The sequence below is a fragment of the Chiloscyllium plagiosum genome, unplaced genomic scaffold, assembly GCF_037043375.1.
Source record: "Chiloscyllium plagiosum isolate Xiang-an unplaced genomic scaffold, Cpla_swu_hap1 HiC_scaffold_41, whole genome shotgun sequence".
NCBI classification, from domain to species: Eukaryota; Metazoa; Chordata; class Chondrichthyes; order Orectolobiformes; family Hemiscylliidae; genus Chiloscyllium; species Chiloscyllium plagiosum.
In genome coordinates this window covers 20,273,222-20,300,924 of record NW_028270179.1, presented here as the reverse complement: position 1 = coordinate 20,300,924, position 27,703 = coordinate 20,273,222, and the positions used below count along the sequence as shown (strand labels likewise).

The window sequence follows — 27,703 nt, the reverse complement described above, 5'->3', positions numbered from 1 at the left end:
AATAGCTTAAGTATACATCACTTTCAGTCTACTGCGTATCATCCTGACTCCCAAGGGACTTGAGAAAGGTGGCATCATATATTGAAGAACATGTTGACAGCATACTGTCAGGATAACCCACATGATTGGGATAAAGGTATCCCATTCGTATTCTTTGACATTAGAGGTACCCAAACGAATCTACTCAGTTCACTCCCTTTGAGTTAATATTCGGTCATGAAGTGAGAGGTCGTTTGAAATGAACCAACGTCGGAGACTTCACACTTCCATTATGTTTCCAAGGTAAGCGAGAGATTGAATAGAATAGGTGAGTTAGCTGAACAGCACCTAAAGAGGGCACAGTATAGAATGAAACAGGTGGTAGATAAGGTCTCTGACACTCGGATGATTTCCTGAGCAGATACCTTGCTAGTACTGTTACCTGTGATAGGAAATCGCTTCAAAGCCAGGTTAAGTTGTCAATATCAAAATGAGAAGAAGTTCAATAAGATAAACTATCCAATCAAGATGTCAGATAGAAAACAAAGGTAGCCGGTATATCATGTGAACATGCTGAAAAAAAAGTTATGCCAGAGAGAAACAACTGGAAATAAAAAACAAGTGTACAGTACTGCACCACAAAGTGAGGAATCAAGTCCAGATGATGTGCCTCAGAATGGATTTTATAAATGAAGAAGAGCTACCTGTCTTAGGACGATAGAGTACATTCAAGAGATTTGTCATTGCAGTATTAGGACATATGTAACAATCAGATGAGGAGGACCTATGATATTGTACACGAAGTAGATGTAGGGAATACTTCTCCAATAAATCAACATCGCTATTGGCTTAATCCTTTCAAAGCCAGAGAGGGCCAGATGGAGGAGTGTGTCATGTTCGACGAGGAAATCGTTGAACCACAGCCACAGCCAGTGGAATGTATCGATCGTCTCTGTTTCCAAAGATCACGGGACTCACTGATTCTGCGTGGATTATCAGAAGATCAATGCCGCTACAAAATCGGACTAGATTGAATGACTGTATCAAGAGGTTCGGACAATTCAGTTACATCACGAAGTTGGACGTAAAGCGTGGTTACTGGAAGGTACCTTTATCAGAGAGGTCGAATGGAATTTCTGCGTTTATAACTACAATTGAGCTATATCAGTTTACATTGATGCCCTTTGAAAGTAAGTACGCACTCACCACATTAAAAAGACACGTCAACAGAGTTGTGGCTGGGTTAACAAACTGTGCAGTCTATTTGGACGATGTATTGATCTTTCGTATTACCTTAATTGGTTGTCTGCTTACAGAACATGAAGTAGGCAGTTTAAGACGGCAGCTTAAAATGTGTTGCTGGAAAAGCACAGCAGGTCTGGTAGCATCCAAGGAGCAGGAGAATAGACGCATTAGGCATGAGGCCTTCTTCAGGAATGAGGAAAGTGTGTCCAGCAGGCTAAGATAAAAGGTAGGGAGGAGGGACTTGGGGGAGGGGCGTTGGAAATGCGATAGGTAGAAGGAGGTCAAGGTGAGGGTGACAGGCCGGAGTGGGGGTGGGGGCGGAGAGGTCAGGAAGAAAATTTCAGGTTAGGAAGGCTGTGCTGAGTTCGAGGGATTTGGCTGAGACAAGGTTGGGGGAGGGGAAATGAGGAAACTGGAGAAATCTGAGTTCATCCTTTGTGGTTGGAAGGTTCCTAGGCGGAAAATGAGGCGCTCTTCCTCCAACCGTCGTGTTGCTATGGTCTGGCGATGGAGGAGTCCAAGGACCTGCAGGTCCTTGGTGGAGTGGGAGGGGGAGTTGAAGTGTTGAGCCACGGGGTGGTTGGGTTGGTTGGTCCGGGTGTCCCAGAGGTGTTCTCTGAAGACGGCAGTTCATCACCACCCTATCACGAGAAACTATGAATGGGCAACAATTGCCACCAAGCCAGAGACACAGACGTTTCAAATGTGCTACGTCTGTTAACTAGATTCCTTTACGAATATCGTTGCTATGGATCCAAATAATTTGAAAATTGCGTGCTATTTTACTCTCTTTCCTATCGGCAAGATGTTGTGAAATTTGAAATGGCGTGGAAAAGATTTACAAACTTGTTGCAAACATTGGAGGATTTGAACTGTAGGGAAAGGCTAAATAGGCAGGGGCTGTTTTTCCTGGCGTGTTGGTGGCTGAAAGCTGAGCCCATAGAGGTTTAAAAAGTTAAGAAGTGCTTGGATAGGATAAATAGACAAGTTTTTCGCTGGGATGGGGAAGTTGGGAATTAGAGGGCATTGGTTTTGGGGAGAGAGGAAGAATTCAGAAAAACCTCAGGGCAGCCTTTTCATGCAGAGGTTGTTGTTTGCATGGAATGAGTTGTCAGATGAAGTGGTAGAAGCTGGTACAATTAGAACATTTAAAAGACATCTGGACGGGTTAATGAATAGGAAGGGTTCAGAGGGCTATGGGCCAAGTGCAGGCAAAATGGGATGTGATTAGGTTATGATATCTGGTCGGCATGGACAAGGTGACCGAAGGTGACCGAAGGGTCTGTTTCTGTGTTTTACACCTCCAAGAATCTTTGACACTATGACTGGAATATGAAAAAGTGCTTATTGTCCAATGGTTGGAGGATATCTCGAATGTTCCTTCATCTACTGATTTTATTATTTCATGATTTTCTCTCGCAAATTCGTTTTTGGCTGAATCAAAAATAATTAGGTTTAGGTTTAGGTGTAGCCAAACGCAGTGATATGGGAGGACAGCGAAATGTGTGCAACGTCTGGGCGGCACGGTGGCACAGTGGTTAGCACTGCTGTCTCACAGCGCGAGAGACCTGGGTTCAATTCCCGCCTCAGGCGACTGACTGTGTGGAGTTTGCACGTTCTCCCCGTGTCTGAGTGGGTTTCCTCCGGGTGCTCCGGTTTCCTCCCACAGACCAAAGATGTGCAGGTCAGGTGAATTGGCAATGCTAAATTGCCCATAGTATAGGTAAGGGGTACATGTAGGGGCATGGGTGGGTTGCGCTTCGGCGGGGCGGTGTGGACTTGTTGGGGCGAAGGGCGTGTTTCCACACTGTAAGTAATCTAATTTCGTCACCGTGCACGGCACTATCTTCGGCAGAAAAGTACCTCAGTGCAAAATCTACTGCAAAGTAAAGTAGAAAAGTTAAAACGTGCAAAATCCTTGCCTTTTTCTGTGATAAACCTTGCGTCTCCATCGAGGCCAATACCAGCAGGATGCGGATGCAATACGTGGATTGGCTGACTAGAGTGGAGGCTATATACCGGATTTGGTGCTTGGCAATGAACCAACCAGGTGTCAGATTTCTCGGTGGGTGAGCATTTCGCTGATAGTGATTGGAATGACGTTTCCTGTATTCCTGGCGAGCGTTAAGAGCAGGTTGTATGGGAAATTATTTAACTGAGGGTAGGGAATCACAATGCTATTTTAAAGAAACTGGGACGCTAAAAGTGGGAAGAGATGTTCTCTGGTCAATGCAGGACAGAAGTATAAAGGTTGTTTAGGAAGCAGTTGCTCATTGTGCTGGGCAGTTTTGTCCCACTTAAGGAAGGACGGGGTGGTAGGTTGAAAGAACCCTGGGTGATCAGGCATGTGGAACATATTGTCAAGAGTGAAATGGAAGCATATTTTAGCTTGAGGAGTCAAGGATTAGACAGAGCCTTAGAGGGTTATAATTTGGCCAGAAAGGAACTGAAGAATGGAATGAAGACAGCTGGGGATGGGTGGCATTAAAAAAAAGTTTTAACAGGAAGGATTAAGGAAAACGTTAAAGTATTCTACGCTTCTGTGAGGAAAAGGAGGATGGTCGGAATGAGGGTATGGCTGATCAAGGATGGTGAAGAAAACTTGTGCCTGTAGTCGGAGCAGGTAGGGGACATCTGGACTGAATAATTTGCTTCGGTGTTGAGTCCTGAGAGTGATCTTGTCTTTTATGAGGATACCGTGACACGGACGGATATGCCAGAACAGGTTCGTGTTCGGAAGGAGGATGTGATGAACGTTTTGAAAAAATGTCACCCCAGTTAACAGAGCGGATATATCCGAAGTTATGCCAGGAAGTGAGGAAAGAAATTGTTGCACCTTTGAAGACGACCTTTGCGTCTGCACTATCTACTGATTGAAGGGTAACTAATATTATTCCTTTGTTCAAATAAAGGAATAGGGATAATCCTGGGAAATAACGATCCGTCAGTCTTATGTCAGTTGTGGGCAAATTATTGGAGAGGATTCTGAGAGACAGGACTTATGATTACTTAGAAAAACATAGTCCACACGGACTTGTGAGTGACAGGTCATGCCTCCGAAACCTTATTGAATTGTTTGTGGATGTGAAAAAATATGTTCCTGAAGGTATAGCAGTCGATGTGGTGTACAAGGGTTCCAGCAATGCATTTGTAGTCTCATTCAGAAAGTCAGGAGGCATGAGGTATGGGGAAATCTGGCAGTCTGGATAATGAATTGTTTGGCCAATAGAGGAGAGCATGAGCTCCTAGGTCTAAAGTATTCAGTCTGGAGCTTGGTGACTGGTGGTCTTCCACAGGGATAGATTATGGGACCTTTACTCTCTTTGATTTTTATAAATGATTTGGATGAGCAATTGGAAGTGTGGATGAGTAAGATTGCTAATGACACGAGGGTTGGTGGAGTTATGGATAGTGTGGAGGGCTGTTACTGGTTGCAATGGGAACTTTGAGAGGAAGACGACTACCACCAGGGCAGCAAGGTAGTTCAGGGATTAGAACTGAGTTCGATTCCAGCCTTAGAGATTGTCTGTGTGGAGTTTTCACATTCTCCCTGTGTCTGCGTGGGTTTCCGGCGGGTGCTCCGGTTTCCTCCCACAATGCAAAGATTTGCAGTTGAAGTTAATTCGCCGTGCTAAATTCTCCAGTGTTCAAGGATGTGTAACTTGTGAGCATTAGTCAGAGGTTAAATGTAGTGAAATGAGTCTGCGGGTTACTCTTCAGAGGGACGGTGTCAACTTGTTGGGCCAAATGGTCTGATCTGCACTGTAGGGATTCGATGATTTTGGGATGCAGACCAGATGGAATTCAAACCGGAAACGTGTGAAGTCATTCATTTGGAAGGACGAATTCGAGTGCAGATTACAATATTTAAAACAGGACCCTTGGCAGTGTGAAGGAACCGAGCAATCTTGGAGTCCATGTCCATAGAGTCCTCAAAGATGTCACCCAAGTTGATAGGGTAGTTAAGAAGGCACAAGTAATGTTGGCTTTCATTCATAAACGAATTGAGTTTGTGAGCCACGAGGTTATGCTGCAGTTCGACAGAGCTCTCATTAGAACACACTTGGAATATCGTTTCCAGTTCTGGTTGTGTCATAATGGGGAATATGTGGAACCTTTAGATAGGGTGCAGAGGAGATTTACCACGATGCTGCCTGGACAGCAGGGCATGTTATGAGAAGAAAGGTTAAGGGAGAGAGGGCTTTTCTCATTGCAGTAAGGAAGGATGCGAGGAAACTTGAAAGAGGAGTGCAAGATGTTGAGAGGCAGAGATAGAATGCATACCCAGATACATTTTCCCACGGTGACAATGTCTATCACGTGGACCATGCTGTAATGGAAATTGGAGGAAGGATGAGGGGAGATGTCAGAGGTAGTTTCTTTACACAGAGATTGGTGGATGCGTCAAATTCAATGCCAGAATTGGAAGTAGAGTCAGGTACCTTACGTACATTCAACTGTCTCTCGGATAGGCACATGGAAAATAATACAATAAAGGTTCTGCCGGTTAATGTGATGTTTGAATGTGATAAAACGCCGGCACAAAATCGAGGGCTGAAGAGTTTGAACTTCCATAAGACTGCACTGACTGTAATCGTATGTATAAATTATTCGATGTGTAATGTTATCATTATCTTTGGAAATATTCATAAGAATCGTAGATTGAAGTTCAGAAGGCCAAAAGTGCCATCAGGAGTTTGGGCAGGAAGATAATGGTCTGTAAACCCTGTTGAAGCAATAGCATTCCATTCAGACAACAAATAAAATTTATTGATTTACTAAAGCAGATGAATCGCTGAATTCACTATCTCAATTACTTCAACAATAGCCCATATTCTACAGTAGAGGGACCAAACAACTATGGTCGCAGCCAGGGTAACGACTGCACCATTGAAGCTTCAGTCTGGCAAAAACCCGAGTTCTGATGAGCTTCCGTACTGGCCCCTCAGGAAGTGGCGAGTATTTAATTAATTAGATTTAATTTTTAAAACTCAATACATTCAAGGGAGGTCGGTTTAGATGGCGAAATGGCAAATAGAACACAGTGGACACAAAAGTAAAAAAAAACTCGTGCCAGTTAAACTAACTTCTTTTTGAGGAAACATATTTAAGATGTTACAATTGGATACTCTAGTTCAAATTAATCATTCGTAGTCGACATGGTTTGCCAAAGGAAAATCATGTGTCTTTTAATTAGTGGTTGGTAACTTTTTGTGCGAAAAGGAGAACGATTAGTTTTATTGAAGTTAGTTTTCCAGACGATATTTTATGATATACCGCTTCGAAGGACAGTGCTGAAAACAAAGAGACTCGGGTGTGACATGTAACATATTGACATTGGTATAGATTGGCGGAAAAACAAAATGTAGAGAGCTTGCAAAGTTAGATCTTTTACAGGTTGGAAAATGTGTGCCAAAACGATCAGTCCTGAGAGTGCAAATTAGATGCATTGACAAATGCGATTGCAAATTTACTTCGACAAAATGATATACCAAACAGCATAAGCAGCAACTGATAGAAATAGCTAACCGATCTCACAATCAATGGATCACATCTGAGATCTGATCCCCTGATACATCCAGTTGATTATAGTGGTGGAGAATTAAATAACTCAAGAGAGAAGCGGACTCCACAACTATTTCTGTTCCCAATGATGGAAGAACACAACGAATCAATGCAAAAATATATGTCTAAAGCATTCGTAATACTTTCATAGCTAGTGACATTAGGAGATGTTTGGCGGCACTGAACAATTCAGAAGCGATGGGCGTTTGCAACATTCCCGCAATAGAACAGAACTGTCTCCAGAAAACTGCTGCTCTTTCCAGCGCAGGCATCTATCAAATAATGTCGAACATTTCACAGATACCTCCTGTGTGGAAACAAAATCAGAACAAATACATTATGGTCGGCTACCACCCGTTAAGCCCTCTTTCAATCATTGGTAAAGTGATGAAAGTTGTCATCAGCAGTGTTATCAAGCGGAATCTGCTCAGATATAAGCTGTGTAAAGATGGCCACCGTGCATCCCGCCAGAACTATTGAGCTGCTAACCTAATTTCAAACATGCACAAAGAAGCTGAATTCCACAGGTAACGGGAAAGTGACAGAACTTGACACCAACACAGCATTCTATGGGGTCTGGCATCAAGCTCTTCCATGGATAAAAAAAAACTGTGATGAATGCGCAAAGGGGGCAAACCCTCTGCTAGTTAGTGATATACCGGCCCGTAGGAAGATGACTGTCATTGTTGGATGTCAATGCATTTAGCTCCAGGCCATCGCTGCAGCATTTCATCAGGGTAATGCCTGGATCCAACAATCTTCAGCTCCTTCATCAACGATTTTCCCTCTATCATAATGTCAGAAGTGGTGTGTTCAGCCACGATTGCACAATGTTCAGCGTATTCACAACTTCTGAGATACTGAAGCAGTCGAATTTAAAATGCAACAAGATCTGGCTAATGAGCAGCCTGAGCCTGATAGCTAGCCAATAATATTCGTGCCTCTCAAATGCCAGGCAAAGAGCATCTCCATAATTTTATCATGTTATTGCTTTTCATACCCATCCCGTCTTTTTATTGTCAAGCTGGAAGCGATTCACGTGTTCTTTAAGGTCTGATCAAATTGAATACACGAAGACACAGACATATTTCTGAAAGGAAAATACATTTACTGAGTCCGCTTCATATATATGCGAAATAAGATGTGAATGTATCATCTAACTTAATGTATATATCCAACAAGAGAGTTACAGTACCTTTAACACATTGAGTACTCTAGACTGACGGCTGGCAGACAGAGCTCTGTTTTATTTTCCACAGCACCTGTCCACGAACCCCGTCTGATGAGATAGTGAACAGTCCCATTGGCGGGGCTCAGTCCTTGATATTGATATTATTCTAAATTTGTGGTTATGGGCTGAATTTTCATTTCAGTACTTTTCAGTTTTCGGTGTCTCCAAGCTCACTACTTTAAAATGTTTCTGGCAGACCATCAAGATGTTATGCAGTTACCTCGCAGCCAAAACAAAATTATTTTACACCAGATGGATTGTCATGTATTTTCCCACATTGTGTGAATTGTGCATTGACATGTCCAAATAACCCTTAACAATTAACCAGTGTGTTCTGATTTGAGAGTATTATTCTTGAGCCGAACATTCCTTCTCTCAATGATCATTTTCGATCTGACTAATCTTGTTTGTGTATCAGCAGAGTATATGAATGGGCGAGTTCCTTTCCATACCTTCAGCAGGGGAATGGTCCCTCGCCACCTGACATAACTTTTGTTTGGTGAGTAGAAGACAGGAGACATTCACTAAGCTGAATCTCTTCTGAGACCTCAATAGCTTCTGAGGCCGCTAAGAAACCTTGATCTGTGAGACCTGGTCTGACTCATTCAGGCCGCATTATAAAACTCCAACGCCTCCACAGTATTTTGTTCAATTGTACTTCAGTAACCGGATCTGAACGTCTACATTGCAACGTCTCTTTTAAAAAAAAAAGGCCAGGACAACAGAACTCCTTAAATTGACAGCACCGTCACACGTTCCCATTGAATAAAAAGGAGGCTTCATTTTTGAAACCCTTAGACCAACTCTGCCAGTACACAACAAAAAGTGTACGTTACACAGATTTCAAGCTTCAAACATTCTTTCCTACAGTATATTTCTGCCTATTACACTCTCCACTGAACAGCTTCATCTTTCATCACCAGAGATGTGACAACGCATCGGTAATTATGCTTTATCTTCCTGGATTTGTATGGCTGCAAAAATATCTCCATCGAAATAGTCTGGAACTTCGGCCCTTACATTGTTCGAGACGTTTTAAGAAGTGATGCTCAGACATATTGCTGACATTATAATTTATTAAATGTTGTCAAGCCAGCACTAAACACAAGATTTCTGGCTGAACTGTGGACCGTTTTTGTTGCTGAGCACCCAAATTTCTGGACGAAAACCCCACTAGGTATTTCTCGACGTCTTCTTGAAAGAGTACAGCACTGGTACAGACAACACATGCATCCATAGTCACCGAGGGAAACATTCAGTAATTAGTTGTGCATTACACTGTGCCCAACTTGAATAAAACTTTTAGAGAGTCCGTTGACTCTTGAAATATTCTGAAGTTGTTCAATAAGTTAGTCAGTGGAGCAACTGCACTGCAATAATGCAGTCCGAACTTGTAATAAAACCCAGTCAATCAAGGAATCATAGTACTTCCCTCCCCGTCGATGGTATAAGAAACATTCTAGTAATCTTTGTCTGCATATCGCGTGAGACATCGATCAATGATCAATGACACGTCACAGGAGTGTGATTTGGACTGTTTAAAACTCACTCTCAGGCAGGTAGATAACTCGGTCTGGAAGAAAGTGATGCTGGAAAACAGAGTTAAATAATGTCGTGCTGGAAAAACACAATCGGACAGTTAGCATTAGAAGAGCAAGAGAGTCGACGTTTCGAGCATAAGCTCCTCTGCATCATCTTTTCGAGAATTGGCCCTTCACCAAGACTGCCTTCTGACGTTGGTCGAACAATTTTGATAGATGCTGCAAATGTTCATTCCAAGTGTGACTAAATATCACCAAGTCGCCGATGTACACCACTCATTTGGCTAATCCAGAAATGACGTTAATGGTTAGACTTTGAAATGCGTTTGGAGATTGTTCATACCGAATAGCATGAGTTTAATTGCCATTCGGTGTTACAAAAGCCAAAATGTTCTTTGCTCTTTGAAATAATGATGCCTGTCATTAACCTTACAGTATGCCAAATTTAGAAATATGAATTGCTTTTCCCACCTTATCAGTGCGGTCTTCCAAACGTGAAATCAGATACAAATCAGAATTTGTAACTGTGATCGTTCACACATAATCGTTGGGTATAACCTAGCTCTGGCATTACTAACATGGGTGACGTCCAGTCGCTGCAAATCACTGCTATTATGTTGTCTTTGAGCATACATGCACTCTCGTTTTGAACCTTTACTAACTTTAGAAGGTTACGTTGATAAGGATATTGCTTAATTGGAGCATGTCCTATATCAAGTGTCATTCGGTTCTATTTGCCAGAATATTCCCACATTACTAACCATGTTATTCTAATAACTCTTTAAGATCATTTCAGATTTCATCTGGAAGAGAACTCCATAATTTATTCCAATTGCTTTGAGAACTTCCTCATTGCCCAACTTAATTTGTTGCATGTCCAATTCAGAATGCGCTGAACCTGGTTCTTCACTCTGTGTTATATCCAGAAATATATCCCCATTCCCAATCGAAAATACTGTTTGAGCATACCCAAATGATGTCCACTGCAACATTTCTGTCTTTCTTGCGTTCTTATAAAATAGCTCACCTCACCCAATCTTCTTTCGATTTGATCGGTTCCATTAAATATTGTTGTTAAGGATTCACCGATCACTGGAAATTGCACTCTCACTTTATCTCCTCTATCAAAATGGATATTTTTGATTTCTTTCGGTTTCCTATTTTATCACGTGCTGTGCTAATTTGAAATGATGTAAAGTCAACTCACCCACTCTGTTTAAACTTTGCGTAGTTCTGCTTTTTTGTTGAATGTGTGGGAAATTTCCCAACTACTTTCGTTTTATCATCTTTTGGGGCTATTTCTCCATGTCCAATAACATGGCTCAGGAAGAGGACTTGGGCTTTTGCAAATTCACTTTTCGTTACGTTTTACCACCAAGTCTGCCTTCCAAAGTTGATCAAACAAGTCCGATAAATGCTTTAATGTTCCTTCCATGAGTGACTAAAAACCACCAGGTAATCAATATACATAACACAATTGGGCAACCCAGCAATGATCTTATTAGTCAATCTCTAAAGCGTGGCTGGAGCGTTTTACCGACCAAATAGCAAGACTTTGACCTGATATTGTCCATTTCACGTTACCAAGGCCGAAATTACCTTTTTTTTTGTCTCTGACAGAGGTACTTGCCAGTAGCTTCTGAACAAGTCTAACTTATATCTGTTGCGTGTCCCACTTGTTCGACACAGTCCTCCAACCGTGGAATTGGATATGCATCAGTCTTTCTATCAGAGTTGAATTTGTGGTAGTCCACACATAACCATTGGGTACCATCTGGCTTTCGCACCATGACCACGAGTGAGCTCCAGTCACTATAACTCACTTCACTTTTGCCATCTTGGAGGATGCACTGTATTTCCTTCTGGAAATCTGCCAGCTTTCGAGGATTATTCCACAAAGGATATTGCTTAATCGTAGCATCATTTTCTATATATACATCATGCCTAATTAAGTTTCTACTTCCCAGTTCATTTCTGCATATCTCTCCATGTGATAGCAATAACACTTTCAGGTCATTTAGATTTTTTGTGGACAGTAACTCAATAATTTATCCCAATCTTTGACAACTTGCTCATTGTTCAATTTGGTTTGAGGACTGTGCAATTCAGAATTCTCTGAACATTTTTCTCCTTCTGTAATGTAATCATTAACACCTTCTTCACTTGCTTACCTTCCAGATCAAAATACCTTTTAAACATATTCGCACGACACAGATTTCTTCCTGTCTGGAGTACTTATCAAGTAGTTCATTTCACTCAATTTCTTCTCGATTTGATACGATCGACATAACATTCTTTTTAAAGGATCACCTGAAAGTGGAAATAACACCAGTATATTAGTGGTGTTACTTCCTGCAGCTTGCTCTTATTCACGTTTTGTAAAACTTCGGCAGTCAGCGCATCCACATCCAGAAAGTTTTCGACGGTGGAATCAAACAGAACTATCCCAAGCTTTGGCTACCCAAGCAAATCAAAACCTGAAATAAAGATACGAGCATCTACTACTCGCTGTTAAAAATCCCGTCAAGAACCCCTAATCTGTCATGGCCGAGGTCAGACCACTCAAAACAATCTTAAACAGGCAGTTCAGAATATCGTTTTGCAATGTGTTTCGTTAAGTGTACAGTGAAAATCGCCTGGGTGAAGTTAGCGAGGTGGACTAACTGGTTTAAAACAGGCAAAACATCTATTCATAATGACACAGGAGGAACAGAATAAAGAACCCCTACGGAACACATTCTGTCCAAACTGTCACAACAGACCAATAAGCAAACCCCCTTTAAAACACAGTACAAAAACGATCAAATGCTTACAGGTTGAAATTAGAAGTGCAGAATAGAGAGTTTCCATACAACTTATTGTTTAACGCCCAACCAGTTCTGGATTGAACGAAATTGCTCAGCTACAGATCTGACCGCTCCCCTCTCATTCTACAGGTTACTTCTAAATCCTGACCACTTTGGTCTGAAGTCTCACCTGTGTACATAGATGAAAAAAATGCCCCTAAAAATCATGTTCATTTCCGTACCAAACCAATTAGACCGGAGCCCGGACTGAGTTATTATCAGTCTGAAAAAACTCAAGGGCAGAGTATCGTTGAGACAAGGAACAGCTTCTTTTGAAATACAAAGGACTTGCTTTATCATACGACCTAGTATAGCAGTCGTACTTCTGAATGCTATATCCCTTGAATCGCGAACCAATAAAGCAAGACACGCTCCCATATCTCTTTGAACTACAATTTCTTACCCTACCCCTCTTTGCACGTACAAGTTAACATCACACGCGCGAATTAATCGTGCAAACAAATCTGGCACAATCTTCTCATCCAACCTCGGGCCAGATTGCCACATTCTGGTGCAGCTTTTCAGTTTCCCCTTTGCTTTACTTCACCATTTCAACAGAATTCACTGTCTTAACCTACTTCTCCACATCCGTGTTCACAGTGCTTTTCTTAAACCATTAACTGTGCGACATTATTACAGTGAACATATCTGAGCCTTTTCTCTTCACTTTACACCTCATGGGTTTTCTTTTGTTTACTTTGCAGTAGCGTATTTTTATTATCTTCAATTAGATCTCTTTTTTACCAGAACACCTGAGGATGTCTATTTTCCTGACTTTCTATCTCTAACACGTCGAAATTGATGTTGAAAGACCAAACATTCAATTCTCACAGAATTATCTAAGTTCAGTATGAAAAAAAAATCCCTTCTATCCAACAATCCACACCTAAGCTCCGTAGAACCATTCTGCTTAAAACCTATATTCAACCCTGATTAAGCACCTAACCTGGTCATCCCTGAACGCCATGGGAAATTTAGCATTGCCAATTGATTTGGTGCGTACATCTTTGGATTTTGAGAGGAAACTGGGACACCAGGAGGGAATCCACATTGAGACACGGACAATGTTCAATCTCCACACAGACAGTTGTCCCTGGCACAGTAAGGCAGCAGTGCAAACCACTGAATCCTTTGTTTTATGAATCAGCAAATAAACATCAGCAATTTCAATTGGGTAATCTTGCAGTCTTAACTGACTGCTCTTCCACGTGAGTTCTCACTACTTTGGGAAATGAGTTATTCTTCCATACTACTCGTCTCTCAAAGAAATCTTATTTTCAATCTTGTCTACCTATCCAAATTACTTTATATCGTCATTTCACACTTAACGTACATTTAGTCAGGGTCCATCCTTAGGTTCCTGAAACGTTGTCTGTAGGCTTCTGGCACCAGCCCATATGCAGTTAAGATAGCATTTTTCACTTCATTACACTCCAAAATATCTTCCCTTATAGTGAGGCAAATACTCCACTCTGTCTGACTCACACCTTTATGTGGAACATCAATACCCACATGGTTACCGCTCACATCATCTGTTTCTCCACTTTCTCAAATGAATAGAAAACGGCTTCTACATCCTTCTCATTGTATATCTGAAGTGTCTGGTCACGTTTGAATAGATATACACTAAGTTTGTTGGGGACAATGGATTTACTTTGCATCACTATCCTCCTCACTAAGCTGAACTTTTACATTCACCTCCGTCTTTTTAGAGTCGACCTTGCTCTCTATTTCCCACCTTCTGAAGTTCAAACCCTTTCTCCTTATGCTTTTGTTCGCTGTATATCTCCCTTGCTCCTGCAAAGCCCTCTTTCTCTGCTTATAATCACAATTTAAGCTGTATAATTTCCTTTTCTCTTTATGTTTGACTCGAATTCAAGCTGTTTCGTTTACAGCTGAACTTTGGCCATTTCCAAAAACGATGATGATATTGTCGGCGATATTCAATGCTGTGCAGATGCTAGAATCACCTCCGCTTTCCTCGTAGATACAGACAACCTGGGCTCCAGCTTGTTTGCCAGTTCAAAAATCTTTGCTTTGCTTACGTGTTTGAAACTCCCCAAAGTAACTTATTCCACGGCCAGAAAATTCATAACGAATGAATGAGCAATTGCAACACAACGCACACACTGTTTAAACCAGCCGAGTTCAACATCCGACATTAAACACTCGAACAAACATCACTCACAGCCTTTGCATCCAACAATCCTGAACCCAAGTTGGAGTTCAGGATTTTGATCCCGACTAGCTACCCTGTTTGTTATGGACCAACCAGACCTCTCACCATGTTTTAAAGCTATAGTCGAGATTTTTCTTATTTCAAGGGCAGACTTAAAGTATCTGTTACTGACGAATGCGGCTGGTCAAAGTAGTCGACGTCAGACAAAACACAATTTGTTTGAATAATATAGTTAAAACGCAAACAACGAAAATATAACTTAGAATATCTTAACTCTGTTAGACACTAAACAACATAATATATCCAGTAATTACTTCCAATTAACTCTTCTGATGTCATAACAGTCGATAAACTCTCCCCCTGGCAAACGAGGAAACTTCAGAAACAACTTCTCACATATTGTTCTCCAATTCACGTGGAATAGACATGAATGCAAAATTCAGTGAGAGTGGATGCCAGGTTACATTCACTGAGGCTATTAACTCTTTTGTGACCCCAATAGCTTCTGATGACAATCAGAAACCTTAATCTGTCACCACGCCTAACCCCGCCCCCCGCCTAGTTCCGTCACCACGCCTAACCCCGCCCCCACGACGAAATCCGTCACCACGCCTAACCCCGCTCCCACGCCGATATTCGTCACCACGTCTAACCCCGCCCCCACATCGATCTCCGTCCCCGCCCCCAGGCCTAATCCCGCCCCCACACCCAGCTCCCGCCCTACACCAGGTCCTAGCTCCCAGTCCTGTCGTGTTTTCACCATCCCTCCAGACCTACCCCTCTCTGAGGATGAAAGATCAGTCCTCAGCAGAGGCCTCACCTTCATTCCCCTACGCTCTCGGATTAATGAGTTCAACACGCGGTGTGACATTGAACAATTCTTCCGCCGCCTTCACCTCCGTGCCTACTTCTTCAACCAAGACTCTCACCCATCCTCATCCTCTGACAACCCTTTCTCCCGCCTCCAACACACCCCATCCATCTGGACACCCCGTGCTGGCCTCCTACCTGCCCTCGACCTCTTCATAGCCAACTGCCGCCGCGATATTAACCGCCACCTGAACTCCCCCACCCCTCTCACGCACTCTAACCTCTCACCCTCGGAACGCGCAGCCCTCCACTCCCTCCGTCGCAACCCCAACCTCACTATCAAACCAGCAGACAAGGGATGCACGGTAGTAGTTTGGCGCACCGATCTTTACACCACTGAGGCCAAATACCAGCTCGCAGATACCTCCTCCTACTGCCCCCTTGACCATGACCCCATCCCCCACCACCAAACCATCAGCTCCCCAACCGTCCATAACCTCATCACCTCGGGGGATATCCCATCCACCGCCTCCAACCTCATAGTCCCACAACTCCGCACCGCCCGCTTCTACCTCCTGCCCAAAATCCACAAACCTGACTGCCCCGGCCGACCCATTGTGTCAGCCTGCTCCTGCCGCACCGAACTCATCTCTGCATACCTCAACACGGTCCTGTCCCCCTTAGTCCAAGAACTCCCCACCTACGTTCGGGACACCGCCCATGCCTTCGACCTCCTCCATGATTTTCGCTTCCCCGGTCCCCAACGCCTTATCTTCACCATGGACCTCCAGTCTCTGTACACCTCCATCCCCCATCACGAAGGACTCAAAGCCCTCCGCTTCTTCCTTTCCCGCCGTACCGACCAGTACCCTTCCACTGACACCCTCCTTCGACTGACTGAACTGGTCCTCACCCTGAACAACTTCTCTTTCCAATCCTCCCACTTCGTCCAAACCAAAGGAGTAGCCATGGGTCCCAGCTATGCCTGTCTCTTCGTAGGATATGTGGAACAGTCCGTTTTGCGCAACTACACAGGCCCCACCCCCCACCTTTTCCTCCGCTACATCGATGACTGTATCGGCGCCGCCTCGTGCTCCCACGAGGAGGTTGAATAGTTCATCCACTTCACCAACACCTTCCACCCCGACCTCAAATTCACCTGAACAGTCTCAGATTTCTCCCTCCCCTTCCTCGACCTGTCTATTTCTATCTCAGGCGACCGAATCAACACGGACATCTACTACGAACCGACCGACTCCCACAGCTACCTGGACTACACCTCCCACCCTGCCCCCTGTAAAAACGCCATCCCATTCTCCCAATTCCTTCGTCTCCGCCGCATCTGCTCCCAGGATGATCAGTTCTATAAACGTACAACCCAGATGGCCTCCTTCTTCAAGGACCGCAATTTCCCCCCCACCCTCCGAAGTTTTCGACAATGCCCTCCACATCTCTTCCACTTTCAGCTCCTCCGCCCTTGAGCCCCGCCCCTCCCACCGCCACCAGGACAGAACCCCACTGGTCCTCACCTACCACCCCACCAATCTCCATGTACAGTGTATCATCCGCCGTCATTTCCGCCACCTCCAAACGAACCCCACCACCAACAATATATTTCCCTCCCCTCCCCTATCAGCATTCCGTAAAGACCACTCCCTCCGTGACTCCCTCGTCAGATCCACACCCCCCAACAACCCAACCTCCACTCCCGGCACCTTCCCCTGCACCCGCAGGAGGTGCAAGACTTGCGCTCACACCTCCCCCATCACCTCCCTCCAAGGCCCCAAAGGAAACTTCCATATCCGCCACAAATTCACCTGCACCTCCACACACATCATCTATTGCATCCTCTGCACCTGATGTGGCCTCCTCTACATTGGGGAGACAGGCCGCCTACTTGCGGAGCGTTTCAGAGAACACCTCTGGAACACTCAGACCAACCAACCCAACCACCATGTGGCTCAACACTTCAACTCCCCCTCCCACTCCACCAAGGATATGCAGGTCTTTGGACTCCTCCATCGCCAGACCACAACAACACGACAGTTGGAGAAAGAGCGCCTCATCTTCCGCCTAGGAACCCTCCAACCACAAGGGAGGAACTCGGATTTCACCAGTTTCCTCATTTCCCCTCACCCCATCTTGCCTCAGTCAAATCCATCTAACTCAGCACCGCCTTCCTAACCTGCAATCTTCTTCCTGACCTCTCCGTCCCCACCCCAGTCTGACCTATAACCCTCACCTTGACCTCTTTCCACCTATCACATTTCCGACGCCCCTCCCCCAAGTCCCTCCTCCCTACCTTTTATCTTAGCCTGCTGGACACACTTTCCTCATTCCTGAAGAATGGCTTATGCCCGAAACGTCGATTCCCCTGTTCACTGGATGCTGCCTGACCTGCTGCGCTGTTCCAGCAACACATTTTCAGCTCTGATCTCCAGTATCTGCAGACCTCACTTTCTCCTCAAACAACCACCTGATCAAGGAGCAGCGCTCCGACTGCTGGTGTTTCCAAATAAACCTGTTGAATTAAAACCTGGTGTTGTGTGATTTTTAACTTTATGCTCAAAACGTCATCTGTCCTGCTCGTCGGATGCTGCCTGATCTGCTGTGCTTTTCCAGCGTCACACTTGTGGACTTTGCATTTAAAGAAAGCCTCCCAAGCTGTTTACTCAAGTGGCACCCAGCAACCAGATTGAAACATTGATCTTCCAATCTCGCTTCCAGTAAACGGACAATATAACCTTATAAAAGAGATAGAATCGTCACCGGTAAACACAACGGGCGTACGGATTCCTGTTGGAATGGCTATTGCATCATCCTGTTTAGTTTTACACAAAAACGTAGGACTGAATGGAGGTGGAGAATTTGGAACGGAAAAGCGACGGATGTGGTCATCCTCAACTAAGGAAGATAATGTACAGAATCTCTTAAACTCACATATCTCAATACTTGGAAATTGAAAGGCAGTTTTCTTATAGAAAACCATTTAGTCACTCAGTTGAGAAGTAATTTATTTGAAAGAAACTTTTAGACATATATTTTAAGTGATATCCGCTGACAAACTAGAACAAAGTTAAAACCTTCTCTTGCGTATTTGTGTTTACTTTTCCCTTGGCAGCTTAGAAATATTAAACATATCGCTGGCGAGAGGACTCCACTGTACCCTGGCTTGTATCATTTCCTTTTTTAACAATTCCGGTCCGAACTACACGTTATGTCTCAGTCTCTTAAAAACAGTGTTAAACCTGTCCACGTTTCCAGAGAAATGGGTGATATGCTGGCTTCTTTACATCTGGTCTAAAGGTCGATGGCCAACGTGCAGAAAACATTGTCTTTTTGCTCTCATTTCCATATCTTTGTAAAGTAAGCTTTATTGGAAATTGTTATTCAGCAATCGGATGAGTGACCAAATGGAAGTTACGGTTTTATGGGGAAAATTCGTCACCCATTAATAGGGGTGTGTGTGTGTGTGTGTGTGTGTGTGTGTGTGTGTGTGTGTGTGTGTGTGTGTGTGTGTGTGTGTGTGTGTGTGTGTGTGTGTGTGTGTGTGTGTGTGTGTGTGTGTGTGTGTGTGTGTGTGTGTGTGTGTGTGTGTGTGTGTGTGTGTGTGTGTGTGTGTGTGTGTACGGATGTAAATATGTGTATTTTTGTTTTTACACACTCGTATAAAATGGCATGTCCTGCAAGGACTTAAAACATAGTGTGTCTTTCAAGTGGGCCTTTTTTTTATGATATTCACAAGAAAGATATATTCTGGAACGTAATTTACAATTTCTGTTACGTTTTGCCACGTTTATATTATAAATGTTTCACCCAATATTTTCAGCGGATATTTTAAACCAGTCTTTAACTCCTGCCTGAATTTACTTTGTGTCCCAGCATAAATAAACGGGTTCATACAGGAACTTAATAGCAGAAGCATAAATCCGGTCTCTTGGAGAATAAACGTAGAATCACTGACATTGGAACCTGTCAAATAAGTAGCATGCGCAATTTGGACATTCAGGATCGTCACAAAGTAAAGCAAATTTAACAGTATGAAATTACCCGAGATGGCAAACAGTAAAATAATGGACTTCCTCCGTTTCTCTATCTCTGGGTCAATCTGATTCAGTACATTTTTCTGGGTGCAGAATCTTCTACGTGCCCTATTGGCTATCAGAATGTGCCTCACCATCAATACATTAAGTAGTAAAATGAGAATAAATGGGAGAAAAGGATTTAAAATGGATCGTATCCAGTCATATGCAGTCCAGGCTGGTGATGTATAGTATATTGCTTTTATGACACAGAACCACGGTACCCCATTAATTATGTACTGTGGTTCAAATTGAAAATATTTGAAGATATTTTTCAGAATGGCCAATGCAGACACGATTCCTGTTACCCGCGCTGTCACGTTTATTGTACAGTATTTTGTTTTCAACTTCTGACAGGAGATAGCCACAAAACGATCAAAGGTGAAAGCAACAGTTAACCAGACAGAGCTATCAATTGCGATAAAAATTAAGACAGTTCGCACAGCGCACACTGGCGTTACAGACAAGTAACTGAATGGGAAGTAGACAGAAGCAATCCTGTTTAATATTACAGCATTGATCATGACGAGGATATCTGTCACCGCCATGGACAGCAGATAATAAGTAACACATTCGGAGAGACCACATCTTCTTCGATACAGAACCATTACCACTGCTACATTAGCTGGAATAGAGAGGGATGAAAATATGGATGGAAGGAAAGAGTAAAATCGTTACTGAATCGGCTGCATTTTCTATGATACATCGTGATCTCAATGCTTGTAACTGTCAAAGAATATTGAAAGCTTTGCTTTATCCAGTGGAAAAGTATTGCCAGATTGTAGCACACTGATCAAGGTTAAGTTTATAACGTATCAGTACGAGTACATTGAAAAATATTCATTTGAAACCTAACAGACGCAATGAACAAAAAACTCGACTGAATCTCCACTCCAACACAGGAAAACTAAATCCACCAGAAAAAATAACACAGCAGTAACAAGAGAAAATTTCTAAAAAGTACGTTTGTAGATCAATGCTGAAACATCAAAGTTGTGCAGAGAAAAATGTATTCAGCAAAGATTTTAACGCGCTTAGGATGCAATGTGACATTACTAGAATTAACTCAAAGTGTTCACTCATTTAAAGTTGATTGTCGATATTCATAAAGAGCTGGAAATGTGTTGCTGGAAAAGCGCAGCAGGTCAGGCAGCATCCAGGGAACAAGAGAATCGACGTTTCGGGCATAAGCCCTTCTTCAGGATTCCTGAAGAAGGGCTTATGCCCGAAACGTCGATTCTCCTGTTCCCTGGATGCTGCCTGACCTGCTGCGCTTTTCCAGCAACACATTTCCAGCTCTGATCTCCAGCATCTGCAGCCCTCACATTCTCCTCAAAGATATTCATAAAGAACCCGCTATACTTTGCAAATGACCAAATATGATGCCAAAACGTCTGCTCTTCAGTCACCTGAATAAGCACTGAGGGGAACAAGCATAAAAAAGGAACATCACGTAGTGCGTGTTGATAAACAGATGTTCTTGGTGGACCCAAGGAGGTGCAAAAGAAAATGCTCAACGTCAATCTTGTTTTATTAGCTAAACTGAGATGAGATCTTTCGATTTTTTGGCAACAGCGTTTGACTTTGGGAATGCTGCATAAATAATTATTATTCATGACATTTATTCTGTAAAAAAGTTGCAAAGACTGCAAGCATTTCTTTGCCTGTGCATGACTCCAACCTCTTCAGCTAATATGAGTATCGGATAATCCGTTTCGATTGCACCAATGCAACTCTCAGGTGATGAGATCACACTAGCAGAATAATCTCTCGATCTTTCCATGTTACCTCGCCACTACTACCATAAAACGAAGTGCAGATCTTGCTCATTGCTGATGTAGGTCATTGGTGTTAAATGTGAGCTATTTTCTGCAATGGATATTTGTAATTAAACATTACAAATTACACATTAGATATTCCACCAGTTCTGATGTTTCATCTAATATGAGGAGAATGGTGATGATGTGAAAAGACTTCCCCTGTGGTAGTGACAGAGGAAATCAAACAATCAATTGTCATATACTTAGGCACATCAGAAACTGCTAACACTGAAGTGTAACAGTGTCCTGTGAATTGGGAGAAACATTGAACTCTTCAGTCATTTTCAACTGTAGCAACACTTCTTGTGTCAATAGCTCAGTGACTGAGACAATTCACTTTGGGAAATTCGTTCATTTATTTTGCTGGAATTATTCATTGGCGAAAGCCAATCGATTTTGAATCAGTTGTTGACATTGTTTCCCACTGTGAAGATCAATCGCACTGTCGTCCTAAAAAATATTATCATCACAATTTGATAATTCAACCAGAGCACAATAAAACTTCAGCGAGATTACTCAACAGAATACATATTCACACATATGATATTTCTACACTAAAATAGTTATTTCTTTGACCATAACGCACTTCTGTTGATCATGTATAACCAGCAGCTTAACACAACACAACTGGATTTATACAATGGTGATTATGGACAACTACACTTATCGAATCATGTCCAAGGCCACAAAAGAGCTTGTTTTTGTGGTTCTAAGTTTGTGAGATGATTTGTAGCTCGGGTGCTCGTTGTCACTTTACACTGCAGCACGCGAAGTGTAAATGGCGGAATGGATATTATTTACAAAGTTTAGATTGTTAACTGATGCATAAGTACATTTTAACTTTAGAAATACCAATTTAACTTGTCAGACGTGAACAACGGATCTACTTCGGGGAGAAATTATGTTTGGTGTGACATATTGCTACATTTGTGTTATGTGGATTGTCCAGTAATGCAACAAAAATGTTGCACAACATTGTCAAAACAGAACATCATATTGTTTAATGTTCAGACGTAGCAACGATGAATGGAAAATAAAACATCAAATATGATAAAGAAAACATCCAACATGGAGAAGCGTTACCTTTGAATTGAAAATAAAATTGATGGAGCTAAGAACTGAATGAAAGAACTGCTAACGCTAGACAGTGTCTTACCTGGAACCCCGATGGCAGCAATAACTGGGTAATAGATGGCAAACACAAGATCTGTCAATAGTGCATGCATTTCGGACAGAAGCTCTGAAAGGATTTTGCAATTTATTCAAAATTATACTTTATATATCACATGTCATTCTTCAGGGAGGTAATTAGCGTTTGATATAATGAAGTAATCAAAGTTAAAGCAAAAAAAAAGGAATTATTGCAGTTGTTGATCAGACAGATTTTATGTTTTGCACGATGTGCCTTTCTTTCATGAGATCGACAAGTTTCTGAAGTAAAATATACAGAAGTAACACACGCATCTCGGTTACATTACTTAAGTTGAAGAAGCAGTGAATTGATGTGATTATTCGACTAAGCTGGGGCTTTGGACGACGGACTGTCTTGAGAAGGAGGGCGTCGAATATTTTGGTGGTCGTATTTGCTCGTAACCTAGAAAACAAAATTCTGAACTGGGAGAACTGGCTATTCCCGTGCCACTTGTTTTGTAAAAAAAACTAGGCTCTTCCTCGAGGCCTTGACACCTCTGCCTTCATGACCGCTGTCTAAAATAAGAACCAAGGACAATATCACATTGTTAGAGTGATAGCATCGTCACGCATTTTGGCGGACAGGTTTCCTAATTCCGCAAGGGACAGTTTCAGCTAGATTGGCCAGGGGAGGGGTGGAATCTTCAACAGCAGGGAGACAAGTACGAGGCCTAAAGGAGATAAAGTAATCAGAGTTAGTAAATTGAAGATACATATCAGTCTGGAACGCGAAAGGGAGCAAGGAATGTTCGATTAATTTTCATATATTTTAATGAAAGATGAGTGCCAGATAAGGCTGATTAACTCTGGGCGTGAATCGTTACGTGGGACTGGGATATCATCGCCGTTAAACAAACATGGCTAAGGCAGGGGCATGAGTAGCAGCTTGTTGTGCAAAGGTATAGTAGGTTGAGGTGTTATCGATGTGGTGGTAGTACTGAAATAGACATTTCATTTTTGATTAAGGCGACGATCACAGCAGTAATCAGAGATGAAATTTCTGAAGGTTCATCCAGTAAGTCTTTGTGGGTGGAACTAAGCAATAAGCACGTTATGCTGACGGTATAGGTGAAGGTCTATGACCCCTCAAGAGGGGCCTCTTGGTTCGAGATCTGTCAAAGGAATCAATGGAATGCGGTCTGTACAAAAGCACGTGTCATTCGTTTATTGATTAAGGTACCTTGACGCAATTCTATCCAGCAACACAGAGATTAAAGCTTCTGTGTTCCATGGTGAAGTTCCACAATTACATTCGAAAATTACACATTATTTATATGCATTTTATAAGAGATAGTACAGCCTGAATTAGAAGAAAGACCAAACACATATAATAAGGTGACATGATTTGCAGCACATTAAACCAATGATATTTCCTGGGAAAGGGTTCTTATTTACGTCAATCATCATGCCATTATAGCTGTTCAAGGTCAATTAATGTGTGCGGTATTCATTTGATGAAAACTCTATTGTCCTCTTATCTTTTGATTTCAGCTTAATTCTGCAAATCAGCAGTACAGGTTCACAGAGTTCAATCACTATTCTCAACCATTTTGTTACATTCTTTTATATTTAAAAGCCATTTTGTTATTAGTAAATAATCTACGTTTACTTGTTGCTTCTAATAATAACCTAAATTCAAATTTCAAATCCTCATAGGGATTGTACGAGTGGGCACCAATTAGTCAACGGGAATTTGAAAAATAAACATGCAGAGAGATTAGGGAAACTTGCAGGAGCAACTTGGTTTTCATAGTACGGGATTTTAATTTTCATCACAGAGAATGGGACCAACCGAGCGTTATGGGCTCAGATGGGGTGGAATTTGTTTAGTACGTTCAGGACTGCCGGAGCGTTAAGGGTTGAGATTGGGTGTAATTTGTTAAGCAGTGTTCCTCAAGCAGTGTGTAGAGGATCCTACTCAGGAAGTGGCAAACTTAGACCTACTCTTGAGGGAAAGGGACACAACAGGTGATTGAAGTGACAGTGTGGGGAGCACTTTGGGATCAGTGACTACAGTTTTATTAATTTTGAAATATCGATGAACAGAGGCAAAATTGTTTCACAGGTTCAAGTTCTCAATTGAGGCAAGGCTAATTTTGTTGGAATTAAGCAGGAGCTTGCAATATTTGATTGAAGGAATTTATTTCTGGGCAAACGATTCTCTGGCAAGTGGGAAGCATTTAAAAGTGAGATACTTAGAGTTGATCTTCGATATGTTTATGTAAGGGTGAATGGCAAAGTTGCAGGAATAGGGAACCCTGAATGGCAAATGTTATTGAGGTTTTGACCAGAAATACAGAAGGTGGCACAGCTAAGTTAACGGTAGCTGGGATAAAAAAAAAAAATCCATGGATTTATACAGGGAATAATGGAGTTTACTGAAGAAGGAAATCAGTAGGACTAAAAGGGACACCTGATAGCCTTGACTGAGAAAATTAAGGTGAATCTAAGCAGGCATTTTAAGTAAATTCAAGTGATAAGAATAAGTTGAGACAGAATAGTTCCAAGGTGAAAGAATAGCAAAGATGATTCTCGACAGGAGCGAGAGTGACATGACAGTTGTTATGTTGAACTTTAGCTGTCCAAATGCTGACTAGCAATACTATACTCCATTTACTTTAGATGGGTCACTTGTTGTAATGTATGCAGAAGGGCTTCCTAACACAGTATGTAGACAGGCCAAGAAGGAGCGAGGCCGCATTTGATTTGATGCTGGGTAATGAAGATGGACAGGTGTTAGATTTGGAGGCAGCTGAGCATCTTGGTGACAGTGACCACAATTCTGTTATGTTTAGTTTAGCGATGGAAAGGGATTGGTACAGTCACATGTTTAGCTGGGGCAAAAGCAAATATGATGCAATCAGGCAAGATTTAGGATGCATAGTATGGAGAAGGAAACTGCAGGAATGGGTAAATTTGAAATTTGGAGCTTATTCAACGAACAGACACCAGGTGTCCTTCACAAGTATGTGCCTGTCAGGTAGGAAGGGCGGAGTCGAGCGAGGAAGCTGTGATTTACTGAAGAAGTTGAAGTTCTTGTCAAGAATAAGAAGAAGGCTTATGTTAGGATGATTTGGAGATGCCGGTGTTGGACTGGGGTGTACAACCTGTTGGACTATAATCTGGTGTTGTGTGATTTTTAACGATGTTAGGATGAGATGTAAAGGTTCAGTTCTGGCGATTGGAAGTTGTAATTTAGCCAGGAAAGACCTAAAGACGGAGCTAACAAGAGACAGACGGGACATGAGAACTCATTGGTAGATAAGATCAAGGACAATCAAATGGAGATCTATTGGCATACCAGGCATAAAGGAATGACGTTAGTAAGATGAGGGCTAATCAAGGATAGCAGTGCGAAGTTGTGAGTGGAGTCAGAGGAGACAGGGGAACCACTAAATGAATTGAAGGAAGCCACACTGGAAAAGAAAATTGTCGAGGAGACTACTGATTTACAGGATACGAGAATAGATGGGATTGAGCTTCACAATTACGACGGTGATAGCGATTCTGGAGCATGTGAAAATAGATACTTCCCCTGGTCCGGATGGGTTTTATCCAAGGATTCTCTGGGAAGCCAGGGAGAAGATTAGTCTTTGATTTTATTTCGTCATTGTCTACAGGAATAGTGCCAAGTGACTCAAGGATAGCAAATGTTGTCCCCTTGTTCAAGAACGAGAACGGAGACAACACCAGTAATTATAAAACATTGAGCCTTACTTCAGTTGTAAGTGTTGGAAAAAGGTAATAAGAGATAGGATTTATAATTATCAAGAAATGAATAACTTGATTAGGGATAGTTAATACGGTTTATTAAGGGTATGTCGTGACTCACAAACCTTATTGAGTTCTTTGAGAAGGCGAGCAAAGAGATGGATGAGTGTAAAGCTGTTGATGTGGTGTATATGGATTTTGTAAGACCTTTGATGAGGTTCGCCACAGTAGGCTATTGTACAAAATGCGGAAGCATGGGATCGAGGGTGATTTAGCGGTTTGCACCAGAAATAGGCGAGCTGAAAGCAGACACAATGAGATGGTTGATGGGAAATGCTCATCCTCGAGTTCAGTTCCACGTGGTGTACCGCAAGGTTCTGTTTTGGGGTCACCGCTGTTTGCCATTTTTTAAATGACCTTGTTGAAGGAGAAGAAGGATGATTAGTAAATTTGCGGATGATACTTAGGTCGGTAGAGTTGTGGATAGTGCTGAAGGATGTTGCAGTTCAAAGAGGGACAAGGAGAAACTACAGAATTGGGCTGAGAGGTATGAAATGTAACGTCATGCGTAAAATTATGAGGTTCTTCCCTTTAGAAGGAGCAACAGGAATAAGGAGTACTGGGCTAAAAGTAAGATTTTTGGTAGTGTAGATGAACAGAGAGTTCTCAGTGTTCATTAACGTAGAACCCTGGAAGTTACCACCCAGATTGATCTGGTTGGTAAGACGACATACGATGTGTTGCTTTTATGAGTGGAGAGATCGAATTTCGGAACCATTAGGTCATGCTACACCTGTACAAAACTCTGTTGTGGCCACGTTTGTAATATTGCGGACAATTCTAGCCTCCACATTACATGGAGGATATGAAACTTTGGAAAGGGTTCAGAGGGGATTTACTGGGATGTTACCTGGTAAGGCGGGCAGTTCTTACGAGGAAAGGCTAAAAGACTTCAGGCAGTTTCTGTAAGAGAGAAGAAGATTGAGAGGTGGATTATTTGAGGCATATAAGAAACTCGGAGGCTCAGGTAGGGTGGACAGTGAGCTTAATTCTCCTGGAATATTGATGGTGAGCACGAGGGGACATAATATTTAAGTGAGGAGTGGTAGATATCGGACGGTGTGAGAGCATTTTCAACACTTTGAGGGAAGTAGGGGCGTGGAACAGCCTGTCAGCAAGAGTCGTAGACTCGACAACGTGAATGGTATTCATATGGTTAATGAATAGACATATGGAATAGTGTAGGTTAAATGGGCTTCAGATCGGTTTCTCAGGTCGGCGCAACATCGAGGTCTGAAGGACCTGTCCGGCAACGTAATGTTGTGTATTGTATGTTCTACGTTAAAAGGAAGACTCAAGGACGAATGTAGACGTGTGTGTGTAGAAGTACCGGAGATCACCCGACGTTCTCAATAAAAACGTCCTCTCGGCGACAGAAAACCTGTTTTTGTTAGTTTGGTATAACACTCATTATATTGGGCTTTTTAAACTAACTGGCTGTCT

The 27,703-nt window shown here is 42.5% G+C and overlaps 1 protein-coding gene across 1 annotated transcript in view; it reads right to left on the bottom strand.

Moving 5' to 3' along the window:
• Window positions 1-22,524, bottom strand: part of LOC148138177 (uncharacterized) — a 148,803-nt gene extending 126,279 nt beyond the window's left edge. The window contains exons 1-3 of the mRNA XM_087981868.1: window positions 22,455-22,524; window positions 19,213-20,103; window positions 18,166-18,300 (exon numbers count right to left, since the gene is read on the bottom strand). Coding sequence (XP_087837994.1) covers window positions 18,166-18,300; window positions 19,213-20,103; window positions 22,455-22,524 — 1,096 coding nt within the window. The remainder of the gene's footprint in view (window positions 1-18,165; window positions 18,301-19,212; window positions 20,104-22,454) is intronic.
• Between the last annotated feature and the right edge of the window lie 5,179 nt (window positions 22,525-27,703).